The 18,167-nt window shown below is 35.9% G+C and overlaps 1 protein-coding gene across 6 annotated transcripts in view; it reads right to left on the bottom strand.

The window, feature by feature from the left end:
• Positions 1-17,156: 17,156 nt before the first annotated feature.
• Positions 17,157-18,167, bottom strand: part of TUT7 (terminal uridylyl transferase 7) — an 84,718-nt gene continuing 83,707 nt past the window's right edge. For all 6 annotated transcript variants that reach the window (XM_031937850.1, XM_031937833.1, XM_023497282.2 and 3 more), the window contains one exon: positions 17,157-18,163. In XM_031937850.1, coding sequence (XP_031793710.1) covers positions 18,096-18,163 — 68 coding nt within the window. In that variant the 3' untranslated portion in view covers positions 17,157-18,095. The remainder of the gene's footprint in view (positions 18,164-18,167) is intronic.

The raw sequence follows: 18,167 nt of genomic DNA, 5'->3' as shown, positions 1-18,167 counted from the left end.
TGGGGGTGGGGAGGGGGGGGGTAACTTGATTCGTGAAACTTCATTGGGGAAGATGATATTTTCCACTTCTTTGGAGCCAATCAGGCAGAATGAGATCGTATTGCCCACAGATAGGACAACCACCCCCCACCCCCCATCCTAAGTTTAGCAATATTTATCTAAGGTGTGCTGGTAAATGTTTAACGACCGGCTTACTGAGGGGAAAAATGACTACAGTCTGCAGGATTCTTGTCTTTTCTCCATCATTTTCTAAAGTTTAGACAGTCAACAGAATAGTCAGGCCCTGACAGATTTCCAATGCTGTAAATGTAAATGCTGGGGCTGAAAATTGAGCAATCTAGTAATAGGTTCCGTTGCCTCCAGCAGGCATCTCATTATAGCACTTTTCTGGGGCCTAATGGCTTATAAAATGCTTTTTTTTCATGACAATCCTTTGTCGATCATGCAAGTGTTTTACCGATCTAGAAGCTGAGGAGATAGAGAAAATGGTTAATTGTCCGTGGTCATGATTTTTCCTTCCTTCCTTTCCTTCCTTCCTTCCTTCCTTCCTTCCTTCCTTCCTTCCTTCCTTCCTTCCTTCCTTCCTTCCTTCCTTCCTTCCTTCCTTCCTTCCTTCCTTCCTTCCTTCCTTCCTTCCTTCCTTCCTTCCTTCCTCTCTTTCCTTCCTCTCTTTCCTTCCTCTCTTTCCTTCCTCTCTTTCCTTCCTCTCTTTCCTTCCTCCCTCCCTCCCTTCCTTCCCTCTCTTTCCTTCCTCCTTCCTTCCTTCCTTCCTTCCTTCCTTCCTTCCTTCCTTCCTTCCTTCCTTCCTTCCTTCCTTCCTTCCTTCCTTCCTCTCTTTCACTTCCTCTCTTTCCTTCCACCTCCTCCTCCTTCCTTCCTCTCTTCCCTCCTCCTTCCTTCCTTCTTCCTTCCCTTCCTTCCTTCCTCTCTTCCTTCTTCCTTCCTTCCTCTCTTTCCTTCCTCTCTTTCCTTCCTCTCTTTCCTTCCTCTCTCCTTCCTCCCTCCCTTCCTCCCTCCCTTCCTCCTTCCTCCTCCCTTCCTCTCTTCCTTCCTTCCCTCCCTTCCTTCCCTTCCTTCCCTTCCTTCCTTCCTTCCTTCCTTCCTTCCTTCCTTCCTTCCTTCCTTCCTTCCCTCCCTCCTTCCCTCCTTCCCTCCTTCCTTTTCTTTTCCTTCTTTCTTTCTGATTTTTAAAAATAGTATATTATTCTTAAAATTAGCTGTAAAGCTAGTTTTCAACATTCATTTTTATAAAACTTGTGAGTTCCAAATTTTTTTCTCCCTTCTTCTCTTACCTCTCCTCTCCCTAAGACAGCAAGCAATCTGATAGAGATTATACATATACAATCATTTTTAACATTTCCATCTGAGTCTTGTTGGGAAAGAAAAGTCAAAACAAAAGGGAAAACCTAGGAAAAATAACAACCAAAAAAAGTGAAAACAGTGTGCTTCGATCTATATTCAGTATCCATAGTTCTTTCTTTGAATGTGGATGGAATTTTCCATTCCAAGTTTATTGGAATTGTCTTGGATCATTGTATTGCTGAGAAGAGCTAAGTTTTTCATGGTTGATCATGGTTGCTGTGACTGTGTATGATGTTCTCTGTGGAGCTCTTTCTTGTCATGCTGCTGCTGCTGCTATAGGCCACACAATCAAGGTCCCTTCAAAATATTGCCTGGATAAATTAAATTATATAATCAATGGCTTGATTGGAATCTTAGCTGCTGCCCAGCCATAGTAATTCTGCTCTCTCTCCTAGACTTCATTTGAACAAAATGGCCTTTTACCTTTTCTATGTATACCTTAATCCAACCAGACTTTTCTGAGATTGTCCAAACATATCCCCAAAATTCTCCGAGATCATCCAATTTGCCTGCTCTGTCTTAATTCTGTTTTGTTTTTTGTTTTTTGTTTTTTTAACCTTTCCCTTCTATATAAACCCTCTTTTCATTCTGCTGGGTTACTCCTCTATCTTAAGGAGGAGGCCCACAGGGTGTGTCTTCTCTTACCCCAAGTAAAGTTCCAGATAAATACCCTTGCTTGATTTGGAGATGAAGCCCGAATTCTTTCAGAAACCAAACCACAATTCAAGCCTCTGTACTCTTAACATCTTTGGCACACTCCAATAAGCTCACATTTTTGTATGTGGTCAAAATACTACCTACACCAAAGCAATTAGATTTTGTTGTTGAATTAGTGAATGGATTATATAATTTATATATAAATTTAAATTTAAATTATACAATTTAATTTATATTGGGGGGATCTTGATTGTGTGGCCTACTACTGAATTAATGTTTGTTGTTGCTCAGTTGTGTATGATTATATTGACCCCATTTGGAGTTTTCTTGGCAAAGATACTGGAGCAGTTTTCTATTTCCTTCTCCAGCTCATTCAAATGAGGAAACTAAGGCAAACAGGGCTAAATGACTTGTATCACACATCTATTAAGTGTCTGAGTTCGGATTTACCAGGCCCACTGATCTATTCACTGTACCACCTAGTTGCATCTCTCTTAGTGTTTATTAGGCAATGAACACTGTGCAAAGCATTGTGCTAAGGACTGAAGACAGAAATGGAAAAGTGAAACTGTTCTGTTCTCAGAGGACTCATTCTAATGAGGAAGAGAACACATATGAATGGTTTCAGTGGCATGTCAAATGGAAATGTCTCAGAATCCTTAAGGTCTAGTAGCAAAACAAATATTAATTTCTCTTCTTTAATGTCATTTTCACTGATAATATCATGTCAGTTATGATGTTGAACCATTTGACAATACAAAAGACTTCTGTGATAAGATGTATATTATTTTTTGGGTCTTCAATAGATACAGCCAATTGCCAAGTTGCATCTCATCAAGCAGGCCTGTTTCCCAGGATGAAGCCTGAAGGCACTCAGCTGGAAGTATTACTATTCCCAGGTTTTTCGGTTCAGAAAACTGAATTCTCTCCATCAGGATCTGAGGGGAAATGGTGATCAAAGTAATAGTGGTGGCTTGACTTGCCTGGCACATTGTACCTCTTCTCTCCCTCCCCTAGATTGACTTGTTTTAGCAACAACTGGCTTGACAGACATAGGTAATTGGTAGGTTTTGATGATACTTGGCACCTTTTTTCACAGAAAATGCTTACTGAGATGATGGCTAGTTAGAGTAGAGTGGAAGTAGGACTGTTGGTCTGGGAGATGCTGCCACTCCCAGGGATTCTGTGCTCATTTTCCAGAGAATGCCAGTTAGTCACCTGTTGCTGGTAGTTATGAGGAAAGTGGTTCCCTTCTCCACAATTATTTTCCCCCTCATTGATATATTGTTGGGGCTGGGTTGGGAGGAGGTCTGATGGTTTGGGGGGGACACTACTATTTGCAAGGTTTTTGGGCTCAGTGTCCTGGGTTGCCTCCATCAGGGTCTAAAGAGAGATGGAAGTAAAAGTATTAATTTGATTTGCAAGGCACATAATATTGCCTCCTCTCTCTCCTGCAGGGTGTCTTGCTGCTTCAACTATCTTGATATCTTGATATATATGAAAGACAGGTATAGATGAAGAATAGTGTCCTGATCTTTCTGTATTTCCTTTTGTCCTGGCTCAAATTCATTTGCAACTTAGCTAGAGATGTTAGTGGAATATGTAAGAGTGATTAATGAGACTAACAGTAAATATTTGTCTGAAACAAAAAGCTCATTCTTTGGCTAAGATGTAGAAAAAACAAACTCTAATCTTGGCCTGGGAGCTATCTGCCTGGCTTTTGTTTGCTGGGTGTATTTTCAGGCCAAAGAGCTGTTTGTCTTCCCTTACCTCTGTATCCCAAGAGAAAAATGGCTCAGAAAGGCAAAAATTATTCTAGCAGACACACGACAGAATCCAGTGAGAAGCAGAAGTTAGAGGGAATGGTGTGGAGATGCTGTTGTGTCCAATAAGCAGGAACAGCTAAGGTACCACTCTGCCCAGCAAGGAGCAAGCTCAACAAAGACATTAACAATTCTGGCGGGGAGCAAGTTCATCAAGGTCAGTGGAACTACCATTTCATTGGAGATACCATGCTCAATGAAGAGCATGCTTATTGTGGACAGTGCAATAATGTTACTTAACATCATCCTGTAGTAAGTTGACCCTTCATATTCTTCACTTGTATCGTTCTCTCTCAAATGTGACTCTTATGCAGGGATGTATTGGAGCCTACTTTTAATGATTTATTCGAATATCTAGTGTGCACATATACACCTAAGAAAGCAAACACTATAAATCAGAACCTGATGTGTTATTTTATTGCTAGATTTAAGAAAGGGATCAATAAGGGCAGTTAGGTGGTGCAGTGGTTAAAGTACCAGCCCTGAAGTCGGGAGGACCTGAGTTCAAATTTGATCTCAGATACTTAACATTGCCTAGCTGTGTGACCCTGGGCAAGTCACTTAACCCCAATTGTCTCAGCCAAAAAAAAAAAAAAAAAAAAGGATGGAGAAAATGTCAATAATACAGATTAAAGTTAAATGTTGTGCATATATTTTTTTTGCCTTTCTGTATGCCATTATGTATAGATAATCCTGTCCTGTAATGCTCCTGGCTCAACCATGTCCCAAGAATCAATATTGCTATTTGTCTTTTTTTTTTGTAGACATTGTCTGGCAAGTTGCCTCACAGTGACTTATTTCTTTTATTTCCCTATCAGGTTTCAGTTTGGTATGTTTCTAGATCTCTTTGAAGGAATCTTATTAGGGGAAACTTTCTATATTTCTTCCTGCTACTTTACCATCTTAGCTATGCCTCTGACCCAAAAAGATTTTAGATAGCTAGAACATTGAATTAAATTTTCATTGGTGATAAATGTGAAGCCTTGTACTTGAGTATAAAAAACAACTTCACAAGTATAATATGGGGGAGACATAGTGTTGTGAAAAAGGTCTAGGGGTCTTAGAGCATTGGAAGGTGCCCTTGTAATTGCATTGTAACATGTAGCCATAAAAAATGAAAGGGATCTTGGGCTGGATCAAGAAGCATAGAACTTTTAGGAATAAGGAGGAAATGGTCCCACTGTACTCTATCCCTGTCAAATTTCATCTTAAGTATTACATTTGTTTTTGTACATAAGGCTTCATTAAATAGCTGAAGAATGTCCAACCAGTTTGGTTCACTACCTTGAATCAATATCATATAAGAATTGGTTGAAGAAAGTGGTCATGTTTAACCTGGAGAAGAAAAGACTTGGTGGAGCAGTGATGAGGAAACATGATAGCTTTCTGTAGGCTTGCTATATGGATAGGTGAATATTCTCTGTGTCTCCAAAAGACAAAATGAGGAGATGGAAGTTGCAGAGACTAATTTAGGCTTGATGTTGAGAAAAACTTTCTAAATTAAAAGTAGAAAGGGCTGTTTTGAGAGGCAGTAGCTTCATAGTCCTTAGGGATCTTCACTCTGAAGCTGGATATCTACTTGTAAGGCATCATAGTGGGAATTAAATGTTGCTTTCAGCTCTCAACTTTAATGACTCAGTGACTGCATTAGTGAAGGCTTGTGAGTGGTGGGTTAGAGTGGACATTGACTTACAGAGGACCTGAACCTGGGGTGGTTATTCTGCAGATATCATGGGTAAAGGGGGAAAGAGGTGCCACAGGTACTACATTTATATGACATTTTTAAGGTTTGCAAAATGCTTTGTATGCATTATTTCTTTTGATCCTCATAGCAGCCCTGTGAGGTGGGTGTTTTGGAGGTTAAGTGACTTGCCCAGAATCATATCTGAACTTGAGTCTTCCTGACAGAAGACCATGGCACCTCCTAGCTTGCCATGAATGAAATAGGCAAATGATTGAGAAAGGGTGCTAAATTTGGAGAGTTCTGCTGATTAATAGCTGTGTAGTGTTGGGCAGATCACATAGGTAAGACTATGTGTGAAAAGGGGATATGAGGTGCTACATTTACATGAGGGCATATAAGGTGGCCAGGGAGGCTTAGTACCTCTGGTACAAAGACTTGCTGAGCCCTTTTCATAGACTGATTATCCACCTTTGGTGTCCACCTTTCATGCAACTTTTACCAGTGACTTCAAGAAGCTGTAACATGTGCAGTGGCACACATTGGTAAAATCATCCTGACAGAGTAAACCAGGTGGAGGGTAACCGACAGACTCAAACCCTTCCATGATTTAGGGGGATGTTCAACTCAAGCATGTGAAGGCTTGCCAGGGCAGAATGAGCAGATGAGAACAATTTGTTCCCAATGACCATGAAGGTGGCTGAAGCAGATATTGTAGAGCTTGGCCAGACATTGGACACGAAGGTCATCCACTGCATCTGGGGCTTTTGTCTTGACTTTTGTCCTGTACCTAGACTTTGAAAATTCTGAATGAGTGACTTCATTTATTTTTTATTTTTTATCTTTATTTCCATTCATTCATTCATTTATTTATTGCTGAGGCAATTGGGGTTAAGTGACTTGCCCAGTGTGACACAGTTAGGAATTGTTAAGTGTCTGAGATCACATTTGAACTCAGGTTCCTCCTGACTTCAGGGTTGATACTCTATCCACTGCACCATTTAGCTGCCCCCTAGCTGCCCCCTAGCTGCCCCCCTAGAGAGAGTGACTTCATTTAAATCTCATTCATGTGCAAATTAAGACATTGCCCTTGTGATGTCATTTGTCCTTGTCAAAAACAAAGGACAAACAACATTTATGTGGCATTTTTAAAGTCTGAAAAATGTTGCATATTTAAACACATACATATAGAAGGCAATGGGAAAGGAGAAAGCCGGAGGAAATGGCACTAAACAGCAAAATAAATTATTCTGTCAAGTTAATATTTTAAGGATGTAATAACCAGGAGCAAGTTACAAAAGGATAAGTTTCACATGGAGCTAGTTATGAAGCAGAGCAATGACATTTCTTAAAAGTTCTTAAAAAAGGAATACATTTTTAAAAAAAGGTTAATAAAGGTAGTTGTCATTGTGCCTAAATATTAAAGAAATTACATTTATAATTTTAATTTACTCACTCAACAACCATCAACCCCAGCCTATGTCCAAAGCATCTAGACAATTAAATGAAGTTTCTTTATAATCCACATTGCTTGTCTCACTGCCTTGCATATAGAAGATAGTGCCACAACAAGGTAACTGTCCAAAACTTCACGTACAGTTTTTTTCTTCCAACTACTTTTTGGAATAAATTTATGGAATGAAAGGATGCCCTCCCTTTTTTAGTAGAATATTAAAAGATACTCCCCAATTCTTTCAGAACCACATGCATGATAAATAAATCACAGTAACCATCCATCTATTCATCTATATTTCTATCTATTTTTGGTGCATAAAAAAGAGTTTAAGCTTATATTAAGCTTATGTATTGCATAAGACTCTTTTCACTAGTGGAGAATGTGATTCTGGATGCTGTTTACCTATGTGAGGAATGGAATTGTGGAGAAAGCTTAGGAGAAGAGAAATTTTCTTGGTTTTCTCCAAGGAAAATCCCAGAGGCAGAGAACTGATCTGGGAAGGAAACATGTAGAGGAGCTGGTATTTCAACATGTCTCTGATTTACAATTTGACTTTTTAAAGACTTAAGAGAATTTTGCTTTGGGTAAGATCAGGGATTTTTTCTATTTCTCTCCCTCATCTCTGCCTGTTTCTATTATCTTGCTGATTATATATAAATATAATGCATTTATATTTATATATAAATATATAATAACATCTAATATATGTATGTATATATATACATCCATGTATACATGCATATGCATGTATATATAAATATTGTTCCAATGAGAAAGCTCATTCATTCTGTGTATTATCTGATCTATTATAATTTTTATAACTTCCCTGATTTCTGTTTGCTATCTTCTTGAATAAATAGGTTTATTTGCTACTCATTATTTGTGGTAATCTTTTTAATAACTAGCATTTTGTAGGGAGTCAATCCTTAGGATATAAGCTTGGAGTACTCCTTCCTCTTTAAGGGACAGCAACACAGGAAGGCAACTTGAACTCAGGAACAAAATAATTTTCTCCTAGACTAATAATAAATTATTATTAAATATAAACATTAAAATATATATTAATATTTAATACATTAAATTTAAATATAAATTATTTAGGTGAACTTTCAGCGACATCTTTTCATAACTCCCTGTGAACTGCATTTGAAAAACTCAAAAACAGCACCTATATGAATAACACATACATATTAAAGATGCATTTAACATTCAATGAACTGTTTTGTGTATAAACTCTCAGTTCAAGTAAATAGGTACTACCTAGCATCAGCAGCAAAAAGAATGGAAGTTACAGCTCCCTAGTTTCCAACATTTGGGTCTCAGAAATCTAGTTCTTCCCTGTTAGTAAGAATCACCAGAAGACAATTTCCCCTTCTTGGTTCCTCCACTTTTTGAAGGATGAAACCATCACTAAGGCAACTCAAGAAGTTACTAGCTGTTCTGCAGAGAGAAGGCTCTGACATATAATTATAATCTTAATTACTACTATAATCATACTTCTTATCAGACTTTTGACCTGTTTCCCAAATTGAAATAGTTTTTCTTTTTGTACTCTATATTTTACTCTAATGACAAAGTCATTTCTTGATATTCCCATTCCAGCCCCCTTTACCTACCCTATTTCTTTTGACTAAGGTGTACCTATCAGAGTCATAGTCCAATTATGGGCTTCAATCCCACCAAATGTTTGTTTCCTTTTCTTGCCTAAATTTTGGCCATTTGAACATAGACAATGAAAGACATAGGTTTGATTAATAACTTTATCCTTGGAGTTTGTCTTCTGTGAACTTCTGGATGTCTCAGTTGTTATTCTTCCTTCTTTGTGGTTACATTTATAGTATCTAACAAGGGAGATACATGTGGATTTTTTTTTTTTTTTAGTTTATATCAGTTTTGGTTTTTTGCATAGCACTTGACAAATGCATTCCTATCAGCCTTTGTTAGATGTACTTTATCTCTAGCCAAGACTATGTGTCATTTCTATGTTGTAAGTCATGGTCTAGAAATCTGTATTTTAATTCTTAAGATACCACCTTCATAGATTTTATTTAGTTTATTTTTTTCTATCTATCTCTTGCCTGCAATGGACTAAAATAAGGGGAAAAAAATCTATCCCCAGTTGTTTTCATTTTCCTACTCAAGATTTCACAATTTTGTAAACACTTTTTAGGTTCTTGGTGGAAATGTCATCTGTGCTTATATGAATCACCAGAAGTGGATAGTTGTCATACATTTTTATAAGTCTTGGGAGGTTTTTTATTAAATGTCTTTAATATATGACCGGACAAAACAGTAGACATTCCTTCTATTGTGATCAGAACAACAAATAGCTTTCTCACTACCCTAGAGGAGGGAGTAATTAGCTACTACTCTTCTAGTGATTCTTACTGGATGATCTCTCACTTGAGAGTTTCTTTGGCACTATATCATTCTTTGGAGGATAAACAGCTTCTCTTAAAGCATCTAGTTCTTTTCTTCAAAAGTCTCAGTTCTTCTGAGTTCTAAATAAATGTCCAGCTGTCTTTTTCCTTCCTTTTTCCCTTTATTACATTCTCCATTTACCTCACACACATTGATGATTCATTTTGGATTTTTATATTATGAGCAACTCACAAGTTCAAATTTTCTGGTAGTAGATATCTTTTCCTACAAGATGGTAGGGACATGATGAGCAACTGGCACTCAACTCATTAACTTCTAACATCTTCAGCTCATGAGGTTACCAACAGGAGTGGAAATATTTCTCAGGTTTGCTATTTGGTGACCTGAGTCCTGGTGAAGAAACTTAAAACAGAAGAGATAGCCAGAGATTTGAGGTCCAGTGTCAGGCTCATCAAAGTAAGTACATGTTATGGTTACCATGTGCTCTCATCTTTCATATCTGCTGGGGGTGAGAAGAGAAACCTCCCCTATACCCTTTGTTGAAAGTCAGAGATATGTCCCAAACTTGGCAGGACTCCAAAAGAGAGGGAAGTGGAGCTATTCTATAGTTCTTCTAGTCTGATGAAGAGGTGACTTCCTGATAATTGCCTTTGTGACAATCTCCAGCCATAGGATCATGTGATTACCAAGTAAGAATCACTGATTTGGCCTCTAAAAATATCAGATCATAAGGTTCAGTAGAAGAGGTCAGAGGACTTGCTCAGTAATATGGGAAGTTTTGAATTCAGTCAGGGAAATTAGAGAGGAGGGATGTCTCCTGATTTACCCTCTTACATGAAGATAAAATTGTTTTCATTCCTGAAAAATCAGCATCTGAATGATGGTGACAGAATGGTAGAAAAGGAACTGAAGATACTAAGAAATATGGAGTTTTTAGGCTGCCTATAGACTTTAACTTGGCTTTTGGTATTCTAAATGTGAAATTCTTGTCCATTAAATAATGTGTACCCACTTTTAGAGAACTTAGTCATTCAATTTTTACATTCTCATTATGAACAAAACCAAGAGAAATGAGGAAGTTGTAAGTAAATGGAAAGTTAGATGGTGGAGACTCTGGACAGGCAAGTAATGAAATTAGTAGTTTTACTGTGAACTCAAAGGCAAGAAGGAACACCATTTCAAGGGATATTTTGTTATGGTTAAATATTCACAAAAAGTCTACAATGAAATAATTGTAGCTTATGTATCAACATCTGTTGCAGAAGATGAGGTAGAGAAATTCTTTGGAGTTGATAAGAACCTTCAAAGCAAATCAATGTATTCAATGTATACTTTTAATGCTTGGTGATTTCATTGCAAGGGTAGATATAGATAAGCAAGGAGAGAAATATATTGATCCAGGAATAAAGGATAAGAGAGGCCAAAGTTTTGTATACTACTTAGAAACCTCATGTGTGGATTCTTTTTTCAAGAAAAGATTTGGGAGGCAGTAGACTTGATGAATACCTAATATCACACACACACACACAAATGGAATTGATTATACTTTAGTAGTAGACACACTTGTTACTGTGAGTCATTCCCGTATAGCTATGTACAGTCAATCTACCAATTTACAGATTTTCACTGATTCAAATTTGTATAAAATTAGAAAATAAAAAAAAAGGGGAAATCTCTGATTGAAACAACTCAATCCTCACCTATTAAAACAAATTACAACTAAAATGGATAATAAATGGAAGAAAGGTAATCAGTAATAATTATCATTTCATATAGAAGTTTAACTAAGTCCTTCACCATCTAGTTCCAGTCTTCCAGGTCCATTCACTCTATATTCAAATCAATTATTATTAAGTACCTATTATGGATTAGGCACTATGCAAAGTGCTATGAATTAAAAAAAAACCCAAACAGGAAAAACAGTCCTCCTCTACTTAAGAAGTTTTTATCTTTTGAAACAATGTGTACAAATATAAGTAAAATAGGGATAGAGGCTTAGTTATATAGCTAATAATGTGTCAAGAGGCAGGATTTAAGCCTAGGTCTTTCTGGCTCCTAAACCAGCTTCTATTTACTATATCACAGTGCCTTAGGTTCTCTATCTAATCATCCATCCATCCATTTGTCTACCTACTATCTATAAACATATAAAGATATATATATATATATATATATATATATATTAAGGTACTATATATATACACATACACACAAGGTGCTTTTTATTTCACTTTTTCAATTAACAAGTACTCAATTTCTTCACTTCCCACATTTCCAATGGAAAAACTCCCCATAAAACCAATGTATCAAACATACAAACAAAAAAAAATTCTTGTACTGGCCTTGTCCACTAATATATGTCTCATTCTGCATTTAGAATTCAGCACCTATTAAGATATATTTGTCCTGGTTAGTCATTGCATTGATCAAAAGTTCTCAAGGCTTTCAAATTGTTTATCTTTACAATGTTGTTACATTTGAGGGGAAAAGCCCTAGGAAGTTGGGAAACTGGAAAAGGCTTCATATAGAAGGTTATGTTGAACTTTGAAGTAAACTATGGATCCTAGGAAGTTGAAGTGGAGAAAGGAGTACATTCTAGGCATATGAGATAGCTTGTTAAAGGGCATGGAGATGGGAGACAAAATATTATCAGGATCAATGAGAGGGAAAGTTTATCTGGACATTTAATATAAAGGCAAATAATATGTACTAAGACTAGAATCAATACTAGCCTATTTGCTGTTTTCCATTTGGGATATTCCATTTGTGACCTTATGCCTTTCTGCATACCATTCCCATTCATGTCTGGAATGCTTTTTCCTCTACCTCTTAGAAACTCTTGCTTCTTCTTCTCTCTGAGAGGCCTTTTTCTGATCACCTCATTTAAGTATTCCATCCCCCCCCCTTCCCACCAGAGATTATTTATTTTTTTCTGTATATAAGGTGACATTAGCAAGGATATATTTTGTATTTATCTTTAATGTATATGTGTTACTTCCCTTTGGTAGAATGTAAGCTCTTTCAAGGCAATCAGGGACCTGATATACATCAGGAACTTCAAATATGCACTTGAGAGGTCCTTCACCGAAGCTTATTGCATTGGATAGCATCAGCCTTTTCTCAATCTGCCTGGTTCAAAAGTTCTAATTGAAGAGATCTGAGAGGTTCCATCCTTGCTTATCTTCCCTTAAACCAGCACGGTATTCCTGACAGGGACATCTTGCATAGGGGGAATAAAAAATAGAGAGCTGGGCCTATAGCAGGAAGTGCTCCATGTATGATATGGAGCAAATCACTTAAGATTCTCTTTGCCTTAGTTTTGTCAGTTATAAAATGAAGGATACTAATAGTACCCATCTTCTAAGATTATTGTGAAGATCAAATTAATAATTTTAAAGGTGTTTAGCATAGTGCCTGGCATATAGAATCGAATAAATGTAGCTGTTGTTACTGTTATATTTTCATTACTTTGGAACTAGTATGGTACATAATTCAGAACACAGTGGAAAGAATATAAGTCTAAAATCAAAGGACCTGGGTCCAAACCCTGTTTCTGAGATGAGTGTGACCTTGGGAGGTCACAGTCTGTCTGACCCTGTTTCCTCATCTATAAAATGATTAGACTACTTCTGAGGTCCCTTCAGTCTATATCTAGGATTCTACAATCTGTCAATGAAGCCTGCTCATTTATTGGGTAACTTCATATCCCATGTTCAGCCAGCATCTGGTCATTTCTTTCTTTTAGCAAATTGTTGTATTTACTACCTACTCTCTTCTCAATGCCAAAATTGTACTCTAGGTCCTGCTTGGTTTACATTTTGAATGACTGCAATTAATTTAGTTGTTTTTTGCTTTTTGTCCTTCATCTGTGTAATACACTTCCAGCAAATTAATCATCATAAAATCCTGCAGGTCCAGTGTCACTAACAAACATAACTAAGAAATAAGATGTAGACTTCTGGGTATGTCATATGTCATCCCTGCCATATCTGATAATCTTTTTTTCTCACACCATATATAGACATGTCACGATCATTTTAGCTTTCATTAATGTTTGTACTACTTGGAATGTCCTCCTGTGACTTTTTCTTTTTCTTAATCTTACTCAAGTTTCAAAACCCAGTTCAAAGCCCATCTGCTCCACAAAGCTTTATACTTCCAGTTTGTTTGCCTTCATCTCCATCCTGCTTTAAATTAAAAAAAAAATATGAACTTAACATTTTCACAAACAGAAAAATGATTGTATTGTCTTGTAAATAGGACTGTGAATATTATGCATTGTTTTAAAAAATATATATATCATATATATTAAATTTAGTATGAAGTATTAACATTATTCAGTTTGTGTCCCTGTCTGAACTTTTTATTCTTTATTTTAAAAAAAAGTTTCATTGGTTTAAAAAAAAAAATCACAATTGCTCTATACCTACTCCCCACAACTCCCTTCCAATATAAGTCCATTCTAGTAATAATTACATAAAGCCAGCAACTTCACATTATTTGTGTCTGAAAATGTCTTTTTCTACATTTCTGCCATTATGTGGGAAGCATATTTCACCATTAGCCTTCTGAAGTTGGGACTAGTCATCGCAATTGATCAAAAATGTTTTCCTTTACATTTCTGTATATATGGATCTTTGTCATCTTTTTGTTTCTTTAGAGTAGCACAGCCCCTTCCACCACCACACCACCCCTGCAATTGATATTTTCCTTTTTTGCCATCTTTGTTTCTGAGAGGTAGAAGCTCAGCATAACTTTGGCTTTCTTACTTTTTAAAATTAGTGATCTGGAACACCTTTCATATGTTGACATTTTATATAATTTCGTTTGCAAATTGTTCATCCAAATTCTTTGGCCATTTATTGGGAATGGCTCTCATTCTCCTTTGTCAATTTGCTGTGTGTGTACACACACACACATATATTAGAACTTCATTAGAGACATTGTTCCTCCCCAGTTCACTATTTCTTTTCCAAATAATTGATTGTGCAAAATTGTTTTTGGTATGTAATTAAAATTATCCATTAAACTTTAGTGATCACATTTAGTAATCTCTTTTGGTAAGTACTCCTATTTTCTTCCATTTTTCTCTAATTTGTTTATGATGTAACCTTTTATATCTAATTCACATATATATATTTAGGGCTTATGTTACATGTTTTAAGATGCCAGTCCAAACCTAACTTCTGCAATCAGATTTCTTTTTAACTTTCTTGTAAATTAAGGCATTCAATGTTGGTGTCCTTGGGTTTATTGAACATGTATGATATGTTTGATTACTTCTATTATTACCTTATGTGTTTTTTCTGTTTATTAACCACCAGGAAAATTTTGGTGATTACTGCTTTGTAACAAAGCTACACATCTGGTATTTTTAGCCCTCCTTCCTTCCTTTCCCCCATTATTTCCCCTGAGAGTCTAGATCTTTTGTTATTCCAGATAAATTATTTTGGGTAGTTGTAGAAAGTTATTTATTGTTGTGTAATTGATGTTGCACTGCCTTTGTTACTTTTATTAATGAGATCTAATCATGCTCAATTTCCCTCCAATTTTTTCATTTTTGTTAATAAGCATGGTTTGCAATTATATTTGTAGAATTATTATGTCTTAGTAGATATTTACTGTAATTATTTTGAATGGAATTAATTTTACCATTTCTTATGCAGAAAGATTGATGTTATGGGTTTATTTCATTGTTTGCTGCATTACTAGTTATTCAGTGTATCTTTTGGTTGAATTATTCTTCATCTCACATCCCTCAGATGCCTTCAGCCATTATCTCTTCCTTCACCCTTTCATAAGAAGAATGTTTTTTCTTTCCAGCACAAACTTTTCTACATGCACCCTTGAATGCTTTCCATCCTGTCCTTTCCAGCAGATTGACTCCCCCTTCATCATCCCAGCTCTCAACTTCACTCTCACTCTTTATGGATTGCTTCATTTATTCTGACACACACATATCTTTTTCTCAACCATATTAGGTCATAATTCCTTCTTGCTTCTCTCTTTTCTGGCTAAACTTCCTGAAAAAGCCATGCCTTTAATTTCCTTTCCTATCTTAATTCTGCAGTGTCTTCCAACCCTGTCCTTCAAAGAAATCACATTCTCCAAAGTTATGAATTTACTTATTTGCCTAATGCAAAAGATATATTGAATTTTTAAAAAATCCTGATCTTTTTGGATTACTTTATAGATTTTGAAACCATTGATCATCTTCTCCTTGATACTGTCTACGTTTCCATGATACTGCTCTTTCTAGATTTTCCTTCTACTAAATTGCTGCTTCTCTTTACTGGGTTTTCATTCAGATTATAGCAATTCACCAGAGGTGTCCTCCATGGTTTTATCCTGAGCCTTTTTTTCTTCTTCCTCTATATTTTTTCTGTTTGGTGATTTCATCAACTCTCAAGGATTCAATTATCGTTTTTATGTATTTCATTTACATATTTCTTGCATTAACTTCTTTCCTGACCTGTAGCTTCACATCTCCAACTATTGGACTTCATAAATTAAGTCCAAACCTGAACTTGTTTTTTTCCCATCAGTTCTCCCCTTTAGCTTCTCTATTACCATTACCAGTCCCACATTTTGCAGTCACTTATGTTTGAAACCATGATGTCATCCTTCACACTTAACTGTTTCTCAACCCCCCATATCCAATCAGTTGCTAAGTCCAGTTATTTTTACCTTTGTAATATTTCTTAAAAATGCCTCCTTCTCTCCTAGATAGTGCCTGGTATATAATAGGTACTTAACAAGTGCTTTTTCTTTTTCTTTTTTCATTGTCTTCCTATGCCTAATTTTTCAAGTCACTAAAAAGTGTCTCAGTGTGTGTGAACACAATGTTTTGAAGTTTTTGAGTTCTTAGTACAATGTCTCTTTATTCTCAGCTATAGATGTTCATACATAACTTACTATTGTCTTCATTGTAGTCTTATGTTCATCACGAGAACTCAGGAAATAATGTGTATACTTTCTTTGAGTTTGTGAAGAAAACAATCAATTCCGCAACTCCTTTATTTGCTTTTCCAAAGAGGACTTAAGAACCATCCTTCCATTAAGTTACAACTTCTTGATTTCTAGCAAGAATGACAATATTGCTCTTCTATTAGTATATTGACATGATAACCGAAATAAAATTTCACAGGGTGAAACTCAGAATAAAAAATTTAAATTAATGTTTAGAAAATCTAAAAACTTTGATTCTTAGCCACTTTACTTCCACATTACAAAAATGGAAAGGAGAGATCATTCACTGAATGCCATGGTCCAGGAATTTATCAAGTACATACTCTATCACAGAAACTGTATCTGATGTTGTGAACCAAGAATTACCAGTGGGTTACGATGCAATTAAGGTCTCTATTAAGTTAGACTTAAAAATTAGAGTCTGAAAAAGTACATTCATTTACATTTAAAAATGTAAAAGGGAAAATTAAAGTGAATTTTGGAAAGAATCATAGAATCATGAGATGCTAAAGTCTTAGAGGTCATCTAGATCAAACTACTTATTTTAAACATGGGATTCAACACGTTCATTAACATTTCCTCAGGATTTCCCAGTCCATCTGTATTTAATAGTATATATCTCTTCCTAACATATTGGAAAAGCAACTGGCAACTCTGGGCTGAAGAACAAAAAAGTTTAATTAAGAACATCAAGAAAGTTGGATATGGGTTATATATAGTTTTCTTTTTAAAAGGAACCAAAAATATTATGGCTCACTTTTAAATTTATTTTGCTATTCTGTTAAGCAATTTAGAAACATTAGAAAAAATGTTAGAAAACTAAAGATTGAAAATTTGCTTTTTATTTCAAAATCATAAATAATGGAAGCATAGTTTGGACCATTTACTAGATATATTATTTTTCAGTGACTTGTGAAGTTAAAGATTATATATCTCTGAAGGTCTCTAAAGAGCCCAAGATGATATTGAGATCTTGATTGGCAGGTATGGCCTCTTCAATTTGTAGAGCATTAGAAATCCACAGTGAAAGAACTTATATTTCTCTGACATGTTTTACAGATCGTAGATGTATATTCTTAGCAGCATCAAATAGGACAACTTGTTTCACATCTCCATTTTTACATAAGTGCAGCAAGTATGTCAACTCATATTTAAAGAGAAGGGGAAACAAAACAAAACAAAAAAACATTCAATGGCATTCCTTGTCCATAGAAATTTCACATAAAAGTTTACTACTGTCCATGTTACCAAATTTTCAACAGATGTCTTTAAATTATTTTTGTGGATACAGTGGAGGTAGTCCAGTTCTGAAACTCTTTTACACAAGGATTCAGTAAACATCAATAAATACCATTTACCCTTTTCAAAACAAAAAGCACATTTGCAGGGGAGGGAAGAAAGCTAATTTCTACATCATGTTTTTAGTATGTTTTGAAGGGATTAAAAACCATGGGGAGTATGTTTATTATGTACTAGGTCCTAACTACACATTTTTAAACCTAGTTATCAAAGACAAACAAAATGGAGTTCAATTAAATTGCTCAAATTCAGTAAGAGCAGGTGCCTGTGGCAGTTGGACAATATTAAAATTTGTTTAAAAAATTAGCAATTTCATTAAATAAAAAACAAGATCAACTGCCATTTTCCTTAAATGTTAAGGTGAAGCCTGATACGTGCTGCCATGTCCTGTATACTTGAGCTGCTTTAGGTAAAATAGCCTCATTTGCAGAGTTTATGTGAATGCCATTAATGGTGCTCTGTTCCCTCACGATTCTTGTTGGGTCCTCTTCTGTGAGGCTTTTCCCTGAGTCATGTATTTATTGGAAAGGCTGCCTAG

Source organism: Sarcophilus harrisii, chromosome 1 (assembly GCF_902635505.1).
Source record: "Sarcophilus harrisii chromosome 1, mSarHar1.11, whole genome shotgun sequence".
Taxonomy (NCBI): domain Eukaryota; kingdom Metazoa; phylum Chordata; class Mammalia; order Dasyuromorphia; family Dasyuridae; genus Sarcophilus; species Sarcophilus harrisii.
Note: the sequence above shows the minus strand (reverse complement) of the source record. Positions and strands in the feature narration are given on the sequence as shown.